A 14,747-nucleotide genomic window follows, 5' to 3' on the forward strand; every position below is an offset into this window, starting at 1 on the left:
GCACCTCGATATTTAGCCCGTTAAAGAAACGTGCCATGGTCGCCTCCGGATCCTCCGTTGTCCCTGTACGTATCATAAGCAATTCCATCTCCTTGTAATATTCATCAACACTCATATTACCTTGAGAGAGCCGCTGCAACTTGTTGTACATATCTCTTTTATAGTGCTCAGGAACAAAACGTCGCCTCATGAATTCTTTCATACCTCGCCAAGTCGTCGGGCGATGTCTTGAACGACAAATTTGATTCCACCAAATTAGCGCGTAACCAGTGAACTCAATTCCAGCAAGTTGAACTTTTTTCTCCTCGCTATAATGATGGGCATCAAAAATTTGATCAACACGCATCTCCCACTCCAAATAGCCTTCCGGTTCGCACTTGCCGGAGAACGAAGGAATTGAAATTTTTATGCGCCCAATTCCATCATCCAAAGGCACACGCACAGCTTGACCAACTCGGTCATGCACTCCACCATGAACGGAAGTTTCAGGACGAGGCTCATAGTGTCGTGGTCGTGGAGCGTACCCTGCCTGGTCAACGCCATCATCGAAACCATCATCTCCAGCATGAGGTTGTGCCGCCAAACGGCGATCATGTACGCCGGCATGTCCATCGCGAGCTGGTGGTGCATAATGCAGTGGAGCAGCCGGAGCAGTCTGTGGTGGTGCAGAATTCGTTGCCGGCATATTGACGATGTCTGCCAAACCGTCGAACTGAGTGATCAGGACATCTATTCTTTTGCCGAGCGCATCATGACATTGCTTGATGTAGTTGCATGTGTGGTCAAAACCATCCCGAATATTTTGGGGAATATCATCCGCATACACTGGACGTACTATTTTCTCAGAATCAGCGACAACCTCATCACCCTTGTTGACCGAGGTCGACATCTTGATCAACACAGTACCGTGAACAACCTTAGCTCTGAATACCACTTAATGTAGACTCGACTAGATGGCGAGTCGTCGACGGCCCGATCTTTCACGGTACTAGCAGCAGGAACAAGAAATTCCGGTCGAGCAAAGAGGCAAGACCGTAAGATCAGGAACTTGTGTCGAGTAGATTTGATCGACTCCACACGCAGCAGCAACAAAATCCCTTCGGATCAGCAACAAAGATATTTGGTGTCCCCCGACATGGAACGTTTTCTGTAGTTTTATTGAACTCACGACTAATATAAAAATCTGCCTTTTACATCGGCCGTAGCCAGCCTTTTATATAGGCATCACACATCCGATCAAACCGGCCCACGAGCAAAGCAAAACTGATACGGACTCTCTTCCTAACCATAAACCGAACATGACTCCTAGTACTACTATGACTCCTCTAAATCTCACGCCTAAGGAAAAGTTCCTTTACCTAACAACCAAGAATTTGCTAATTAACTATCTGGCCACGCTGATCACTAGGAACCAAAATATACCTTAACCGTACTATAGCACCTTGGATTTAAAACGCTTCTGCACGTAAACCTCATGTGACCTGGACTGAAATAGCACCGACAATTATCCAGCTTGGCGTACGAAAATTAGGCTTGACTTCTTCAGGCTCTGGTTCTGGTGACGGTATTTTAAGTGCCATTGTACCCATCATCAAAATATTAGAATTTGTAATATGATCAAGTTTTGCTACGGCACTGACGGCCACATCATGCCCGCTAGCACGTAGTCATCAAATCCGGACAACGGGAGTGAGTGAGGCGAACCTAGAGGAAAAAACACGTGTTGTGAAGACATGTAGTCCAACCGACAGCAGGTCAACTGGATTGTTGCGACTCCCTCAAAGTTTCCCCAATTTTGCTTATGGCTTACGCAGTTTTTGTGGTCCAGAATGGTCCAATAACATTTGATGTCTCTCAGCATAAAGTGTCCAGACATTGGCGGGCATTTTGATGAACAACGTTGGAGTTTTCCTTTTTTAGGGCTTAGAGGATTTTTGTGGTCCAAACTGGTCCGAGGATATTTGATGTCTCTCATTAGATGGCAAAAAGTGTTCCAACATTGTTGGGCATTTTGATGAACAGTGTTGGAGTTTTTTTTTTCTAGGGCAACAACGTTGGAGTTGCCTTGTGCACACCGGAGTGTTAGCCCTCATTTTTCTGCAAAAAAGTCCAGAATTCCATGCGAATTTCCGAACTCTACCCGCGGACCGTCTTGTAGCTCCAGACACACCGGGGGTGCAAAACGCAAAACGCGCCCACCTCCCCCTTCTTATACCCCGAGGCTAGGGTTTTACTCGCTCTCTCCCCGCCTCCTCGCCGCCCACTCCCGCTCTACCTAGGGCTTTCCTCTCCCCTGCTCGGCGGCGCGGCGGCGAAGTCCAACCAGGCCCCCACCGGAGCTCCGACCATGGGCGGCGAGAAGGAGAACCTCGACCTCTCCGACCTCAACACCTCCCTCCCCGCCGCCGCCGCCGGTAACCCCCGCTTCCCCTGAGTCCCCCCCTCCCCCTTCCCCTTCCCCTTCCCCCTCGCCGTTCCGCGCCCCTAATCGATCCGTGCTTTCCCTGCAGCCCTCAGCGCCGAGGACCGCGTCGGCCTCGTCAATGCCCTGAAGGTACGGTTACTCGTTGTTCGGCCCGGAGGCGCCCATTTCCCGTCCGATTCCGGCGCGCTTGGCCGTTTTGTGCTTGGGATGCGATGGTTGGTGGCGTGCTTTGGTTCCAGTTACCGCGGTTGCTCATTTCTCCGATCTGATTTGACTGCAGGACAAGCTGCAGAGCTTGGCGGGGCAGCATGCGGACGTGCTCGAGTCGCTCTCGCCCAATGTCAGGAGGCGTGTTGAGTTTCTGAGGGGCATTCAGGTTGAGATGGAATTCTTTCCCCTGCCTTAAATTTTACCATTCCTGTTGTGATTGGTGTACTGATGCTCCTGTGCGAGAGTACCTCATATGGAAGTGCTGATCTAAAATGAATATAGTGATTTTATTTGTATTAGGTACAAGTGATTTGTAAGGACTAGATTCATTTGTTCTGTTAAGCTAGCTAGTTCGTTTTTAGTCCAATAGTTATAGTTTCTGTACTCCCTTTTAGTGGATCACGGTTTCTTGTTGATTGGTTGTGTTGATCAGGCTAGTTAAGTTCTGATATGGAAACGAAACTATTCGGTTCCTTGCCATTTGCTTACAAAGATGGATGTTATTCTTTGGCAGAAGAAATACGCCGCTTTGTACGTTAGGCCTACCTACTTATTTGTTTATGAGTGAGGCAAGGAATGTGAATGCTAAGTCATCAGGGCGGCAAACTCAGAATATAGCCAGGATGCGAATTATGAACTGAAAAAGTACTTGTGGAGTTCAATACTGAATAGAGACATTATGTCCTATTGCGCTGCCATGAGTATCTACTTTAAGAATATCGTGTTGCCTACAGCCTAGAATTAGCTTCATGGAACTTTTTGTTTGACCCAAACAACATTCTGAATTTGCCATTCAAATCTCAGTCCTGAGCTGAAGAACCTAATGCAATGTTTTCCCTCATGGTAAAGCGACCCAAGCTTTTGTATTTTACATGAGGCCTTCTAGTAGTTTGTTCTATGTTTGCAGGTTTGAAACTATAAATATTTGCTAGGTTAAGATGCAGGATCAAATGATTCAAACTATGTTAGCATTTTTTGCTGCTAGCATGTAAAACGACATTGGTTGGACCAACTTTAGACAAGCTGCATCATTTGTATTGTTCCCATTTCCTAGCGTTTTCGTGTGTGCAGTCAACCTTATTGCTTCCAGTTTATCCTGTATCATATCAGTTATCCATGGTGAATCTTTGAAAAGTTCCATTTCTATGCATATTTGTTGGATCAGAGTAGATCAATGTCTTGAGTAAATTTCCATTTCATTGTATGATATTTGGTTGCCCAGAGAACTAACATTTATCCGTGTAATACTTCAGAGCCAACATGATGAGATTGAGACGAAGTTTTTCGAGGAACGGGCTGCCCTTGAAGCCAAGTACCAGAAGCTGTATGAACCATTGTATGCTAAGGTACGCTTACTCCATGTTTATAACGTTTCAGGCGAATATATGAAAAGATATAACTTCTGTCCATTTCCTTATGTGCAAATTGTTCCATTGTTTTGCGTTGTTTCAGAGGTATGACATTGTAAATGGAGTTGTGGAGGTTGATGGTGTTGCTAAAGAACCTACCACTGAAAATGCTGCCGAGGGGGGAGATTCAGATGGTATGAAATCAAAGTTTGCACTTCCTCTTAGAGATCACCATTCTGATGTGCTGTTAACCTCTTTTTCAGCTAAAGGTGTCCCAGATTTTTGGCTCACTGCTTTGAAAACAAATGACGTGTTGACTGAGGAGGTAATTCATAGCGTGCTGTATTTTTAGGTGTTCTTTCAGCTCCCTTAATGCGTTTCTGACTGTATACTTGCTTAATTCTAGATCCAAGAGCGTGATGAGCCTGTTTTGAAATATCTAAAGGATATCAAGTGGTCTAGAATTGATGACCCTAAGGGTTTCAAGCTTGAGTTTTTCTTTGATACAAACCCTTTCTTCAAGAACTCTGTCCTAACAAAATCCTATCATATGGTTGATGAGGATGACCCAATTTTGGAGAAAGCAATCGGGTTGGTTTTCTTTACCTACTAGTTGTTGTTTTCATGTATAGGGTTCTCATGTTCCATTATAAATGATAACTGTGTGTGCATCCATTATTAGCCTCACACATCATGTGTACTGCAGGACTGAAATTGAGTGGTATCCTGGGAAAAATGTGACACAGAAGATCCTAAAGAAGAAACCCAAGAAAGGTTCAAAGAACACCAAGCCTATTACTAAAACTGAAGAGTGTGAGAGCTTCTTCAACTTTTTCAGCCCCCCACAAGTACCTGAGGATGATGAGGACATTGATGAAGAAGCCGTATGTTCAAGATTTATTGTTTGATTCACTGAGAGCACACTATGCTTTGTTCACAATTCATACTAAACTTTTTCTTTCAATCTGTGATATAGGCTGATGAGCTTCAGGGTCAAATGGAGCATGATTATGACATTGGGTAAGTGCTGTTCATCATCTGCTGCGTTTTTTAAATGGGAACCAGAGATCATTGTCCTGCAGATAATTCCATTTCTGCACATTGAGCTGTACATTATGGTCTTAGCATAGCGCTCCTCTTGCTGATTCCGTGCTGCTGTTGGAATTTGACTTGTAGGTCTACCATAAGGGACAAGATCATCCCTCATGCTGTTTCTTGGTTTACGGGCGAGGCTGTGCAAGCTGAGGATTTTGATGATATGGAAGATGGTGACGAGGATGACGACGATGAGGATGATGATGATGATGAAGAAGATGATGAGGATGAGGACGATGATGAGGATGAGGATGAAGACGAGGAAGAGCTAAGCAAGCCAACAAAGAAGGTAATCTTATGTTGCAGCCATAGAAGTGCCTATTTCTGCTCTCTGCAACATTGCTGTGTTCAACTGGCCTTGCTAACTCATTTCTTTTGTATTTGGCTGAGCAGGTGGCGGGCAAACCGAAGGTACAAACTCTCCACTAATCTCAAACACTTGCCTGGTTCCAGTTTAGCAATGATATCATCTTACAACGCATGGTAAATCGTCCGCCAGGGACCTTCAAAGGGTGGCGCACAAGGGAACGCCGAGCAACCGACTGAGTGCAAGCAGCAGTAGAATTTGGTAGATGCAGTTGCATTATTTTCCCATTGAACTGCCCAGGGGGAAGGAGCTTTTATGTTGGTTGTGTTGTGCACGGGTGAGACGTTTGGTGTGGATATTACCGTAGGCATGGTTTTGTATCTGGTGGCGAGGTGATTGTGCTGGTGTGGATGGATGGTTTGGGACGGTCATGTTAGCGTATTCTTATTATGGTCTCTAGCTATATGCAGTCGAAGGACACCCTAAGATTGTGTAATTATATTTGAACTCGTAATGGAGCCTTCTAGTATTATTTTTTGTGTCATGATCTTGTGTCCATTGTGATAATGTTCTACAGTATGCGGAATGTTCATCGATGCATTTGAGATAGCTCTGTCCGAGGGAAGCACTTTGATCGTTTCGGTTCATAATTCATTTCCTAAGGTGTATTTGATGGTGCTGAATTTACGTTCCCCCTTGGTAGTGGTCTGCTAGATTCATACTCCTAAGGGCATACACAGTTCATATCACTTCATTTCCCTTGCAAATCTAAACAGCAGTGTCGAATATCACTCTTATTGACATTTACGAAAAAGAAAATTACGAGGAAAAAAAAGAGTGAATCGCCTCTTCACTGCGAAGCATCACGTATTCTTATCTTAGGTAAAAAGAAAAGCATGACCTCTTGCCACGACATTCCTGGTGTACTTGCCACACCAATGTTCAATTTCACCGCAGACGTAAACTAACTTGGCTATTTCGCAAGCTGCGCAGTTTGCTTCTCGTCATCAGATCAGTACGATTCACCTGCATAACCACGTTCTTTTAGGCCACGACCTCCCCTGCGTGATCTCGGCCATCGATCGTGTCGTGTCAACATGGGCACTTCCATCAGCTCTACACTTTGAGCAGCAGTACGAGAGAGAGAGCACGCGAGCCATACGAGCACAAAGGTTTCTTTTTTTTTATTCGACGGGGGAACGAACACCCAGCACCAGGCCCAAGTCGTGCTTCATGAGGCCCAGACGGAGCGAACGCCGGCCCACCGAAACCAGCCACCGCGCTTCCCGTGCCTGCCGTTCCGCTCGCACGCGGCTGCCGCGCTCCGCTGGTTTTAGTCCCACCTCGCCCAGCGGAGGGGCGTCGGGTGGGAGAGCTGGCTATAAAGGCAGAGGGAGGTGCGCCGTGGTTCCATACTTACCTGGACGGGGTCGACGGGCGATCAACAAGGCCCGTGGCCTAAGCCAATGGCCCACATTGCACTTGGTGGGCGCGTTGACTTATCATCTCCCCAAGTGGGAGAGTGAACGTCGTAATTTGTGGTAGAGGGGGTACGCGTTCGCGCGGCCCCTGCCAATTCTTGAAAATTAAATTTTGGTCCTTGGCATTTGTGGTAAAGGGGGTACGTGTTCGCGCGGCCCCTGCCAATTTTTGAAAATTAAATTTTGGTCCTTGGCCTTACCCCTGCTGCGTAGCGCAATACTTTGCTGGTCCCAGCCAATTCATTGAAATTAAATTATGGTCCTTGGCCCTTTGCATAGCGCAACCATTCTGGTTTTTTATTCTGTTGTGGGTCCTGGTGCAACGAGCAAGCCCATTTGTCTGAAATTAAGCGTTGGTTCTATCATTGTAGGACATTTCTTTGTTCATTCCAGTCCTTGGTCTATCGGTTGCACATACATGTCTTGATGATCAAAGTTCATAGGAAAATATAGATATACTGAACGTGACAACACAAGAAATTGAGATTCTATAATGCGTGGTAGGCTCAGCATGCTAAAGCTAGTCCAAAAGCATTGGCTTGGCGACCAGTGTCCGCCTCCTCTCGCGCATGGCCATGGCGACTAGTGTCTTTCTCCACTTGCAACCGGCACCACCCATGCTTGCGCCATTGCCCTACGTGTCTCCATGTTGTACTCAGCTACCGCTGTCTGACTTTGCTGCTTTCGTCGACTCGGCCCTCTAGACGGTATTGCTTCGGGAATGAACGCCTTCCCTGTGTCATCACGGGCTATCGAATCGCTTCACACGATGGCTACCGCCATTGCTCACCACTGGCTCCGTGTATGGACAACTACCCTATTCCTCATAAAAGTTTTTTTTCCTGTACATACCAGTTTGTTTACCGGCCAAACTAATTTGAACACATACCAGTTTGTTTACCGGCCAAATTAATTTGAACAAATTGCTTCATTCCTTGTACTGAGCCCACGGGCTCAACCGCTCTACATGCCAACCAAGTTTTTCTTTCTAACCACGAAGGGCCCATGGGGAAGGGGGGGGGGGGGGGGGGGGGGTGTAACAATTTATGGTAGAGTTGAAGCTGTTAGTGCATTATGGAGATGTGAGTTTCATGCGGTACACGTTCAGCAGGCATTCTGATTTGGTGTGGTAGAGGGGGTACACGTTCGCGCGGCCCCTACCAATTCTTGAATATTAAATTTTGGTCCTTGGCCCCTGTTGCTGCTCAGTAGGCATTCTGATTTTGTTATGTTCTGGTTCCGGATATGTGTCGCAGGACAAGATGGTGCAAACTTTTTCAGTCCAGTCCTTGTGTGCTTGTGCTGAGGGCGCCAAAGTCAGTAGGACCAAATTTAGCTTTTAACACATGTGACATACTAAAATATAATTTTCCATGACAATTTACATGCCAATGTAAGACATAGACATTTTTCTTAATAAATGATATTTTTTGACATGGACATGTGTTCTTTACCCCCAAAAAATAATTAAAAGAGATATGTTTTCTTTTTCATGTCTCTGGTCCATTACTGGCCCTTTTCTCCATCTATGTCTAGTGTTTACAACTCCCCTCCAAGCACCACCAGTGAATCCGTGGATTCGTCTCCCTTCTGGCTACCGCTTCAATGGTTGATATGTTTTTTTTGTGTGTTTCTGATCAATTACCAACCCTTTTCCCTACCGATGGCTAGAGTTTATAATTCCCCTCCAAGCACCACCAGCGAGCCCGTGGATGTGCCTCCTTCTGCCCATCGTTCCAATGGCCGATGGTGGGGTGAAGAACCCTGGTGCCTCTGCTTTGGCTAGTAGTTTAGGTTAGGGTTTTTAGTTCTTGTAGGGCGACGTTCGGGTGGACGGCCACACTCCTTCGTTGAGTTGGTCTTCCCGGCTTCGATCCTCATTTAGTTCGTCCATCTGGCCGAAATCGACAGAGCTTCGGCATACATTCCTCTCGTTTCTTTGGGGCGTGAGGTTAGGGTTCCTCGTCATGCGTGGGTGACAACGAGTTATGGTATCACACACTTTAGGTCGATTCAAGGGTTTAACGATGTTGATTGCGGCTCCAGGGCACTGATCCTAAAGGGCACGTGCATGAAGACTTCCCAACTATTATCGACAAGGTCGGTCTGGCTCCGATAGGTGAGCTGCGACAACGGCCAATTGGTAGCTCGCCCTACCGGTAGTATTGGTCGTTTTGTGGTCCATAAATATCTCGATGTATTTTTTTTATTATGTTTAGGATGCTTGTCTGATGAACTTTTATAAGAGATACGGTTGCTCTTTTCCAAAGAAAAAGAAGGAAATGTTTTCTTAGGCAAAGATATTTTTTTGAGACAGTTTTTTTAGGGCATTTTTTAGACAAAGTGTTTTTTTTAGGTACGAATTTAACGCAACGCACACCGACTACCAGTCTACGGCCCAGCAAGGAAAAAAGGGCCGGGCTTAGGGTCGCGGCGGCCGGTCCAACCAATCGTGCCATTCGTGCTGCGGCGGAGTCTGCTACTGGGCGGCGCAGACGAGAGCCAGCGAGCGAGGGATCGAGCGATGGCGGCGGCGGCGCTGCGGGGGATCGGCGCGAAGCTATCGGCGAACCCGGAGAAGGTGACGAGCGCGCTGCTTCTGGGCTCGTTCGTGGCGCTGGCGTTCCGGTCGTCGGAGCAGCAGGGCGAGATCGACGAGCTGGAGGCCCGCAAGTCCTCCCTCCGCGCCGCCAACTCCGCCATGTCCTCCACCATGTGGGCCTGGAGGGAGGAGCTGGTCAAGCTCGCCGCCATGCCCTCCCCGCCCATCACCGCCGCCCGCCTCCGCCACATCTACGGCGAGGAGGACCTCGCCGTCCCGGCGCCCAAGCCGTCAGGTATGCTCCTCGCTGCTTTCCCGCGATACTGCCGCAGTGATATACCGATTCTCCCTGCCGTAGCTACTACAGATTTGTCATTTTTCTCAGAAAAAAAAGAACCTTCAGATTTATCACTACATTTGTGGGGGCTGATGCTAGTCTGAACCTGAAGGCATGTTTTAGCTTGTAGGGGTAGATCGTTAATCAGCCAATCCTTTGTTCACATTGATTCTGAAGCATGTTAAACCTGCATTTATCTGTGTACTGGATAGTGTATTTACAGAGATTGTGGCATTGCACTCCACATTTGGAGGTGCTGTGTAGTAGGCATCAAAAGGGGTTTGAGTATTGGAGGTGATGTGTTCATTTTAGGAGTTCAGGGCAGGCGGATGTGTACTGGAACTGGAACTGGAACTGTGTAGAGTTTTCTTTGTCCATGTTATTATTTGGCTGGAATTTCATGCTGGTTGGACATCATAGTCCTCCGAGGTTTCATTTTCCATCATAAAACAGTAGTAGCTCGAAATGCTAGAAGAGGTGCTTCACTGTATGCAACGCGTAGGTTATGTACTAATATGCAAAATGGCTTTTTGAACCTATATTTTCGGGCCGATTCGGTGTTCGTCAGGTATCCCATTATATTGTGTCCAAGTTTGCATGTCTTTGTTTAGTCTGATGATGGACAAAACAAATGGGTAGGATCACAGGATTTACATATTGATTCTTGGCATCAGTTGTGGATATTGTTGGACTCTGTGTTGAAATTGAGCTGATCCCAAGGCATGCCATAATTTGCATGTAAGGCCATGTGTGCTCTTCACTTGGTGGTACCGTACCCATGAGCATTTGCCTTCCTTCTTGAACAGTTGGATCATATTTGGCTGACAACCTCAAGGCATGACAGCACACATCAATGCACATTGCTCACAACAAAAGAACCAGGAGCACAAACAGTGCGCTGTTTAGTTTTTGTCGAGCAGTTCTACATACTGTATTTTTATTTATTTTTTGACAACTGTAAATTTATTGATGCACCATGGCGGGACATTACATTTGCCTTTTCAATCTGCAGGCCCTGATGCCGAGGAGGAACATGTTCCCCTAAAAATAACATGAACTCTTCCCCAATGCTTGTTGTCAAATTGCAGAACTGGTCCAGATTAGCTTTGCACTGAGTTGCAAACATGGTTTCCGTCGACCTAACATAAAGAACATTGTCTCCTCGTGGCGCTGTTTTATGCAGCTAATGGACAGCGCTGAGAAAGTCTTGTGTAGAAGCTCATGTGTTGTTGTCCTTGCACTTGATATTTCTTACCTGGATGTCTTCACACACAAACAACTATGAGATGTATAGCTCTCGTTTGAGCTCGTTTAGGGCTTTGGTTGTGTCGATTGCTCTCGCCTCTTTTTCTGTTCTGTTGTGTTTCTTCCAGGCTCTCAGCATTGGAGACAAAAACCGAGCCAAAGCTCCTGAAGAAATGGAAAGCATTTGGTTGGGTAACTCAGTTGGATGCTGGTGATGTTTAGCTTTTTCTCACGCCAGTTCGATCTCTTGGTGCAGTAAATGGCATGTTGCAGTGCCCTGTGGTGTTACCATAGTTCGCTCCACTTTGCTTGCTTGTGAGGGGAGCCCTTCTCTGGTCTGATTTTGCCATAGTTCACTTGGTTGAGAACTAGACGTTGCTTTACCAGATATATGGTGATATTTGCTGAAGCATAGGATCGCTCCGGTCTGATTATTTCTTGTACTGTGGGAACTGCATTCACTGGAGGAGATTTTGGGTTTGACAGTATTTTCAGATCTAAAAAAACCATTCGTTTGGGGACGTCCAACATTCCAGTAACTGCATTTACTGATGGAGAATTTGGATTTCACAGTATTTTTCAGATGTAAAAAAATCATTCGTTTGGGGACGTCCAACATTCCAGTAACTGCATTTACTGATGGAGAATTTGGATTTCACAGTATTTTTCAGATGTAAAAAAATCATTCGTTTGGGGACGTCCAACATTCCAGTAACTGCATTCACTGATGGGGAATTTGGATTTCACAGTATTTTTCAGATGTGCGAAAAAAATTAAGTGGAGAACTGCATTTACTGATGGAGAATTTGGATTTCACAGTATTTTTCAGATGTAAAAAAATCATTCGTTTGGGGACGTCCAACATTCCAGTAACTGCATTCACTGATGGGGAATTTGGATTTCACAGTATTTTTCAGATGTGCGAAAAAAAATTAAGTGGAGAAGTGGGGTATCGATCCCCATACCTCTCGCATGCTAAGCGAGCGCTCTACCATCTGAGCTACATCCCCTCAATGTTAGCTTTCGTTAATCTATCTTAATAACATGGTCACTAAAGAGGAACTCGAGTGCTTGTTTAGGACGAGCTTGACGGGCGACGGCTTCTTCCGCGTCCGTAACTTTCCATGCCCACTTCAGGAGGCCTTCACCAGTGCGGCAGTGCGGCTAGGTGAGTGGCACACACACTGGAGGCTAAACCCCCTCTAAAAGCTCGGATAACCAAGTAGTCTGTGATCCTTGCTTGGGATGGTGTTGCGACACATGGTGAAGTATTGAAACGGTTCGCCGCTCCCTTGCTGGATGCTCATCAGTTCGTCCACGGCACCAGCTCTGGTGCGGACCCCTTGGAAGTTTGAGATCAACTTGAGACATGCTAGTTCAAGAGGATGGACAGAGGGAGGTGAGTCCACAACCTTCCGACGGTCCCCTTGAGGGTGGCTACTAGGTATTTCTCCATGGTGTGCTCATTTCCTCGCCAACGGCCTCTATGGTTGTGCCATATGTGTAGGGACTCTTTGGGAGCCGTCGCCCTGTCGGAACGCTCAATGGAGTGGACTCCGGTGCCCCTCGCCCAGGGAGCGGCTCAAAGTTCTTCTGGCGGTGCTAGACAAACCTAAATTCGTCGCCCCAAGGAGCAACTTTGTTGGCATGAGTTGAAGTTGCATGAGCTTCCTCCGGATCTGCGTGATGATGAGAATGGTCGTCGCCTTTTTTGGCTGTTCAACTTGCCCCTTAGGTAATAAGAGCTCTGGTCTCCCGAATGCGGCCAGCTCGAGGAGTCAGGGACTCACAGAGTTGTCTTGCATATTGTGGGGGTGTGACGATCATTGGTACACACAACCTTCACCTTTGCTTTCAACTACTGGGTGAAGGGCCAAGCTTCTTGACCCCACTACCCCCCCGTCCAAGAGGTGGGGATATGCTCTTCGTGTGCTTTGTCATGCACAAACAAATTCTGAGATACTTGGGTCACGACGGCTTCCCGATGCTCTTTCTCTACTCGGACCTCCTTCTCCAACTACTCCAAATTCTCCTTCGGGGATGATGACTTATTTCTATATGCCACCGCCCTATCCGATGCAGATTGCCCCAATCGTTTCTTCTTGTTACTTTGTTCTGGCCTTCTTTGCTACGAAGACTATCCCATATAAAAGGTCATCTAAGGCATAGAAAGATCATTAGGGCATTCAGAGTTAGTCATATTTACCGAATCCAAGGTGGTGAGTTTCCTAGCAAGCTGCCCAACATCTCCATAAAGATGATTGTGGACAATGTCGAGCAAAGTTGTAGTTATCTTCATGGACTTGTTCTGTTGGGCCCCATGGTTGGTATCAAATGTCGACGATTAATCCAGCAGCGATCTCATGATCAATATGTAGTCATGTCTGAAATTAGATAGAGAGGTGATACCCGAATGGGAATTAGTTAGCGATGAAGGTGACACATTGGTTTTACCTAAGTTCAGCCGCCGAATGGACAGAGACCTACATTGTGCATAACTAATGTTATTAACCGATGTAGGATTAGAATGATCAAGAATTGCTGAATTGTGTTACATGACTCTTTTCTCTAGAGCACATAATACATCTAGCGTATTCATGGAATAGACTTTGGATCCATGATTATATCTCCCTGTACAGTCGAAGGAGCCGTGAGGTTGAGGGAAGATTAAGAACACAATAGTTTTAACACCCCCCTGGCGGAAGCGGCGATATGAGTCATACTCCCTCCTTTCCGGTTTATAAGGCTCAATTCAAAAATCTCACCAACCAAGGTAGATGGTGAGTGGTGGAATACTTTTTGTAGTTTGTAAAAGCACCCAATTAATGCTCTTGTTTTCCTTAAAAAAGTATGTTTACCAATGCATTAATTGCAATGCATGCATGCATAGATTACATGCATTGGTCGATTTTCTCTTAATACTTGCATGAAATGATTTAATGCATTTTGAAATCTGAACATGTGATGGGAATCAACTAAATTGAGCCTTATAAAATGGAAAAAACTAAAATTTTAAGATAAATCCTATAAACCGAAAAAGAGAGAATACCTGCATATGGTCATATTATCTGGTCTGTTAGATGGACTGAATCGGTAGTTGGGCAGCACAATGAATGCCGCGCCCGTGAGCCATGGAAATTGGCGTATGTCAGGAGAAAAGCACGGTGCACGTATAATATGGCGTATGTATATCACCTCGGTGGTTGGGATAGACTCACACGAAGCGAGGGGATGGCGTTGCGTTCTGGTGTTGGACCGGTGGTCCTCTTGCAACCTCGTAATTGGACCATGATCCAGAAGTTTTTCAGAAGATACCCGACAAATCAGTAGACATAAACTAGCCCCACGATGAGGACACACATGCCCAACAACATAGGAAAACCCATCAGATTCGTGGCCTTGAGAACGATCCTTGACAGTTCTCAGTTGGAAGTGGATCTCGTTGGGGCCTGCTGGTATGCATACTCAGAGCATCTCCAGCCCGTTGGCCCCTCAGGAGGCATTTTTTTGTCTCTTGGGGGGCTGCCGGCGACAAATTTGGCCTGGGAGGATAATATTTTCCACTCGTTGCACCCCCACGAGCAGTGTTAAGCTTCATGGAGACGGCGGCATTTCGTCGAGTAGGTTGTAGATGGCGTCGTGGCATCTTGACCGCGGCGGCGTTGACGACCTCCAGTCAGTGGAGGAGCTCGAGGAGTCATCCAGCAGCCGAAGGCTGACGTCGAGCCGCCGGTCATGCCGACGGAGTCGCCCCGT

At 46.5% G+C, this 14,747-nt stretch overlaps 2 protein-coding genes and 2 non-coding genes across 5 annotated transcripts; 3 read left to right on the plus strand and 1 right to left on the minus strand.

The window, feature by feature from the left end:
- Window positions 1–2,221: 2,221 nt before the first annotated feature.
- On the plus strand, window positions 2,222–5,930 carry LOC125521280 (nucleosome assembly protein 1;1). Of its 2 annotated transcripts, XM_048686345.2 has the most exons (12): window positions 2,222–2,414; window positions 2,511–2,554; window positions 2,706–2,801; window positions 3,889–3,981; window positions 4,088–4,178; window positions 4,248–4,309; window positions 4,391–4,575; window positions 4,691–4,868; window positions 4,961–5,004; window positions 5,161–5,368; window positions 5,473–5,490; window positions 5,579–5,930. In XM_048686345.2, the coding sequence occupies exons 1-12, from the start codon at window positions 2,348–2,350 to the stop codon at window positions 5,639–5,641; spliced, it is 1,149 nt and encodes a 382-aa protein (XP_048542302.2). In that variant the 5' UTR covers window positions 2,222–2,347; the 3' UTR covers window positions 5,642–5,930. The 2 variants fall into 2 exon arrangements, with proteins under 2 accessions (XP_048542302.2, XP_048542301.2); XM_048686344.2 differs by having other exon boundaries at window positions 4,088–4,309.
- Window positions 5,931–6,798: 868 nt separating this feature from the next.
- Window positions 6,799–6,958, plus strand: LOC125529728 (U1 spliceosomal RNA). Its single transcript, XR_007292726.2, has one exon. It is a non-coding gene; the product is annotated as a U1 spliceosomal RNA (small nuclear RNA).
- A 2,331-nt stretch (window positions 6,959–9,289) lies between these two features.
- LOC125520527 (uncharacterized) lies at window positions 9,290–11,078 on the plus strand. Its single transcript, XM_048685481.2, has 2 exons — window positions 9,290–9,704; window positions 10,759–11,078. Exons 1-2 carry the CDS (start codon window positions 9,392–9,394, stop codon window positions 10,800–10,802), a joined length of 357 nt encoding a protein of 118 aa, XP_048541438.1. The 5' UTR covers window positions 9,290–9,391; the 3' UTR covers window positions 10,803–11,078.
- An 850-nt stretch (window positions 11,079–11,928) lies between these two features.
- TRNAA-AGC (transfer RNA alanine (anticodon AGC)) lies at window positions 11,929–12,001 on the minus strand. The gene has a single exon. It is a non-coding gene; the product is annotated as a tRNA-Ala (tRNA).
- Between the last annotated feature and the right edge of the window lie 2,746 nt (window positions 12,002–14,747).

This window comes from Triticum urartu, chromosome 7A, assembly GCF_056163025.1.
Source record: "Triticum urartu cultivar PI428250 chromosome 7A, HENAU_Tu73, whole genome shotgun sequence".
Lineage (NCBI taxonomy): Eukaryota > Viridiplantae > Streptophyta > Magnoliopsida > Poales > Poaceae > Triticum > Triticum urartu.